General features: G+C 34.9%; 1 protein-coding gene across 1 annotated transcript in view; it reads left to right on the plus strand.

Annotated features, from left to right (window-relative positions):
• The window catches only part of LOC113818282 (CWF19-like protein 1), a 16,081-nt gene that overhangs the window by 4,975 nt on the left and 6,106 nt on the right, over positions 1-5,000 (plus strand). Inside the window, exons 4-8 of the mRNA XM_027370467.2 lie at positions 196-401; positions 1,751-1,869; positions 2,094-2,301; positions 2,778-2,916; positions 3,700-3,873. Coding sequence (XP_027226268.1) covers positions 196-401; positions 1,751-1,869; positions 2,094-2,301; positions 2,778-2,916; positions 3,700-3,873 — 846 coding nt within the window. The remainder of the gene's footprint in view (positions 1-195; positions 402-1,750; positions 1,870-2,093; positions 2,302-2,777; positions 2,917-3,699; positions 3,874-5,000) is intronic.

Consider the following 5,000-nt stretch of genomic DNA (forward strand, 5'->3'; position numbering starts at 1 on the left):
ATTGCACATTAAGTATGACACGTTAATTCCATTGGTTTCATACAGAAAGGAAAGATTACACACCCAAGAGCTTATTTAATTTTACAAAACAAGTAAAGACAGTCAGTGGACTCAACTATTTTCCACATTGCTCTTGGATAGTTTTGTGATGATTGCTCAGTATGCACAATACACTGTATCATACCTCTCCAACAGGCCCAAATGGAATCTACCCTTGCAGCAGTGGTCTGAAGATTATGTATCTGAGTGGAAGAGAGTCGGAAGACAAGAAGAAGACAGATTTTTCTTTCATTGGTGATGATATCAAATCCCTGGAGACTCAGTGTGGAAGCAAGCAAGTAATCGATATCCTCATCACTGGACAGTGGCCAAAAGCTGTTTGCAATTATGCAAAGAAACCGGTAAGTAAGGATATATTTTCATTTTATTGTTCTTGATGATGTTTTTCTTTCTTACTGGTAAATGAACCAGGATGTTATTTTTTCTCAGAGTATTAACAGGCAGCTTCAACCTGATTGCATTAACCTAACCATTAACTTTTGATGCTTGATAAGTATAATTTTACACTCCAGAAAATTTGTGTCTCATGCTGGTATGTTAGATGGTTTCCAAATAGTGAAATTCAAAGCTGAAGATGTTACCCCTGTGAATAAAAAACAATTACAAATGATGCACATATACATATAAATACATAACAACCCTCCCAGACCAGGACTCGAATCTCGGCCGCTCCAGGTATGACCCACTACTAAACCAACAATACCAGAAGACCCACTAAAAGGAGGGCACAACTAGGATCTCAGTAGCTCTACAGATATTACATATCTGCTCATACTAGAGTAATGATTGCAAAGTTCATTGGCAGTAGGTGGAAGTTGATTTAGAAATTCAAATCCTACGTCAGATGTACTGAGGTATTTATGAAAGATGGAATAATGCAGTGTCGCATTATCATTGATAAATAATCCAGCCAATGACCCAATTACTAGTATTAAACCTTTTAGTAGGTCATGTGGCCTGGTTGATTTACTAATGATCATCTGGGCCACACCTGGAGTGGCCAATGTTGAAAAGATTATAAAAATGGCAAATAATGTTGGATATAGTTTAGCCAAACTTAGAGGCGTCTGTTCAAAGTGAGAGTAAAGTATACAAGAGCAAGGGGGAAGGGAAAGAGTTGATGTGTGTAGTGTACTTTATGATGGCTTGGAGGGGTATAAGGAGAGGAATAAGTAGGGGGTTAAGCCACCAACACACACATACAGGAGAAAGCCCTCGTGGGTATGGTTGGTAGTGGAGCTAGCTCACGCTCAGGACATATTCACATTAAATAGTGAGGGGAAAACAGCCCTTGTCTTTTTCTGATAATAGCAGTATCATTTGTTTGGTATCAGTTAGGTACAGATTCCTAAAGTGAAGATAAATATTCTGTTTTTTTCAAGCATTTGCTTTTATCGCAAGCTAAGAAATATTAGGTGACCAGAGTGATTATTGCCCTTTTCTTCACTACTTTCATTGGGTTAAATACTAAATGCTGCTAGAAGAATTTTTTGAGATTCCAAATATTGAATGAATTTTAAAAATCTGGATGAATGCTAAAATAATACAGACTTTATCACTTATCAGCAGAAGAACCAATGTGTGTGTGGATTAATTTATTTAAAGGTACAGACAACCAACTACGATACACAAATGGGTTCTTGAAAACTTTTTTAAAACATAGATGTTATTGATATTTCTCTCATTGTAGGAAGGATGTGACCCAGATGATTTTGGATCAGCAATGATTTCCAGACTAGCTTTCAACATCAAGCCACGATACCATTTTTGTGGCTTGGAAGGGAAGCACTATGAACGGCTTCCATACAGGTGTGGTAATATTTCTGATTATTGCATATGTTTCTTGTTTAAGGTTTGATTTGTTATATGTCTTGTATCTTAGCTATGAAATTTTTTTTTTTTTTTCCGATTTTTGATACCTAGTTGTGAAGTTTCTTTAGTTCTATTTCTTTAGGGACCTAGTATTTAAAAAAAAAAAAAAAAGTAATCATCAGCTTTCTCCATGTATTTTACCTTCCTCTCTTTTATTTCAGAAACCACAAAGTTTTAGTTGAATCAGCTCGTCCCGTTACTCGTTTTATTGGGCTAGCCAAAGTAGGGAATCCAGAGAAGCTAAAGTGGTTGTATGCCTTTAATATAACTCCAGGTATGCATTGCACAGAAGCAGAATTGAACTTACAACCAGCAGACGTCACAGAATGTCCGTACTCTGAGGCCCATCTTGTAAATTTGTCATCACAGGTACAATTTTTTTTTACTTTATTTTTTGTCTTTTTTTCCTCTTTTTTACAGTATTTGTTGCCTTTCCCACTTCCTTTCTTTTTCGTCATCTTTTCCTCTTTCTTTCTATTTTAATCTTTTTGACCTCTTTCTTTCTGTCTGTCTTCTTCCTCTCATTCTCTTTGAATATGTCTTCTTTCTTCTGTGTGTGTCTCCTTTCTTTAATTTTTTTCTTGTGATTTTGTTTTTTCTTTCTGTATGTATTTCTATTTTCTTTCTGTATTTCTGTCTTTCTTGCCTCATGCCTTCCTTATTTTATTATTTTGGTATTATTCATCACTATTTGATAACTAGGATATCCTTAACATTAATAAAGGCATGTTAGTGTACATAAAACATGATTAATAATTCTTTGCCTTTTTCAAAATTTAATTCTAGCATGCATAAAAGACTTGATTCTTGAGCTTTAACTGATATATCCATAAATTCATTCCTAGGCAAAATCACAGAGTTCAGGTGCTGCTCAGTTCTTCTACAACATGAATGCAGATTTTAATGATGATGGCCGTGGTAGGAAGAGAAAAGGTGGCGGAGACAGAGAATTTGAGAGGAAGCGAATGCCACCAAAACCTACTGGTAGGTTGGCTGATTACTTTTCTTTCATTGTTTTGATTGTCTCTGTGTTTTTTTATTTATTTTATTAAACAACAGTCAGGATTCAATTTTCATGCTTTCTTTTATTCTCCATAACCTTCTCAGTACAATACAGTACATTATATTACCAGAATGGATTTTTTTCATGCAACTCTATGAAGCTTTTTTTGTTCCTCTTTCCTTCCTTGATCAAAAGCCATGATTTTCCTGTTGCCATATTTTCAGCAGATAATGTAACTACAACAAATATTACAACAGCCAACTGGAGAAGAAAGGGAAATTTGTATTGATTAATTTATAGATATTTCTTCTTATTAACAATCACTTTTTTCTATGCTATGCTAAGCTGTGCTATTTTATTTATAATCCCTTTGAGTTAATTAGACAAGTATATGGGAATGAAAGTTGCTTATGAATATTTCTTGTTTTCATCTCTAATATGGCCAGAGATGAAAACAAAACATTTGTTACATGAAATATAGAGATGATGTTCGCAATTAATTAATTGATGATCCTGCAATTACCAAGACCCTCTACATCCTGCCTAGATTCTCAAGTGGAGAGGAAAATTACATATAGAACTAAAATTGAAACAAAGACATAAGTATGAGAGAAGTTATGACAGCATGGACCAATCATTTGCACTAAGGTTTACTAAAAATTATAATTATTTGAATAGGTTATAAAAAAGGATTAAGTTGAGTCAAGGCAAAAAAAGGCTTACTTATACATATATTGAACTGCTCTTATTATGATTTTCACTAGGTCCTTGTTGGTTCTGCTTGGCAAGTCCCGAAGTGGAGAAGCACTTGGTTGTAAGTGTGGGTGAGCATGTGTACCTAGCACTTGCAAAAGGAGGCCTTGTACCAGAACATTTGCTTATCCTGCCCATCACACACTTCCAAAGCACATCTGACCTTGATGGGGACAGTAGACAAGGTAAGGAAGTAAAGGAGCTTGTTGCTATAAATGGGTATCATTTTGTGCATGTTGTCTAGGTTTTTGGTTTGATTATTATCATTGTAAAGCCAATTTTAGTTTAGCTTGTCCATATCATTAAGTGTCTTCAACTTTTCATACAATGCAGGGTCATATTTTCAAAATGTTGTACTTGAAACTGATTCACTTTGTAGAAGCTGAAAAACACTTCAGAAAATGTATTGCACTTCATTTGCTGCTTATTCAGTTCTGCCTTTAAGAAGATTTCCCTCTAAGATTTTCTTTTAGGCTGTGAGCTAATTTCATATTTTGCATAAATTGAGAAAGGTTTTATGAAAACTGCTATACAGTCGATGTTAATGGTTAATGATTAAGTTTATAATGTTATAGCCTGTGTCTATAATTGCTTGTGTGTCTATATATATGTGTTTCTCTCTCTAAAGTATTTTGAATTCTAATGTGAAATTGAACTCGCACACACACACACACACACACACACACACACACACACACACACACACACACACACACACACACACACACACACACACACACACACTCTCTCTCTCTCTCTCTCTCTCTCTCTCTCTCTCTCTCTCTCTCTCTCTCTCTCTCTCTCTCTCTCTCTCTCTCTCTCTCTCTCTCTCTCTCTCTCTCTCTCTCTCTCTCTCTCTCTCTCTCTCTCTCACTCTCTCTCAAATTGCATTTTTTAGACCTTCCAGCTTTCAAAAGACTTCCCAAGACTTGCTAAGGTCACCCTCAGTATTTGTACGATCACCATAAGATAATGAATACCTTTTTTTCTCTCCTCTTTAGCAGGTGTATTTTATTTAATCCATCTATTTTAAAATACTGATTATATTTCTTAGGTTTACATAGCTTTCCATCAGAGTGCCATATTTCTATATATTTAAGTGTATTTCTAAAGATAGAAGTAGTTTGGAAACATATAAAGAATAAGATTAGGAATTTTATGCAAGATAAATGAAAAATTGTATTTCATGAGAGTAGTGAACATACATTTTTACCGAATAATTGATATTTTTCAGCTTTTAAACAGTTACAAGCCTTGCAGGTTCTCCCCTAAATTTGCAATGGGAGTTTCAATCTCAATAATATTACCCTAA

This window comes from Penaeus vannamei, chromosome 21 (genome assembly GCF_042767895.1).
Source record: "Penaeus vannamei isolate JL-2024 chromosome 21, ASM4276789v1, whole genome shotgun sequence".
In the NCBI taxonomy this organism is placed as follows: domain Eukaryota; kingdom Metazoa; phylum Arthropoda; class Malacostraca; order Decapoda; family Penaeidae; genus Penaeus; species Penaeus vannamei.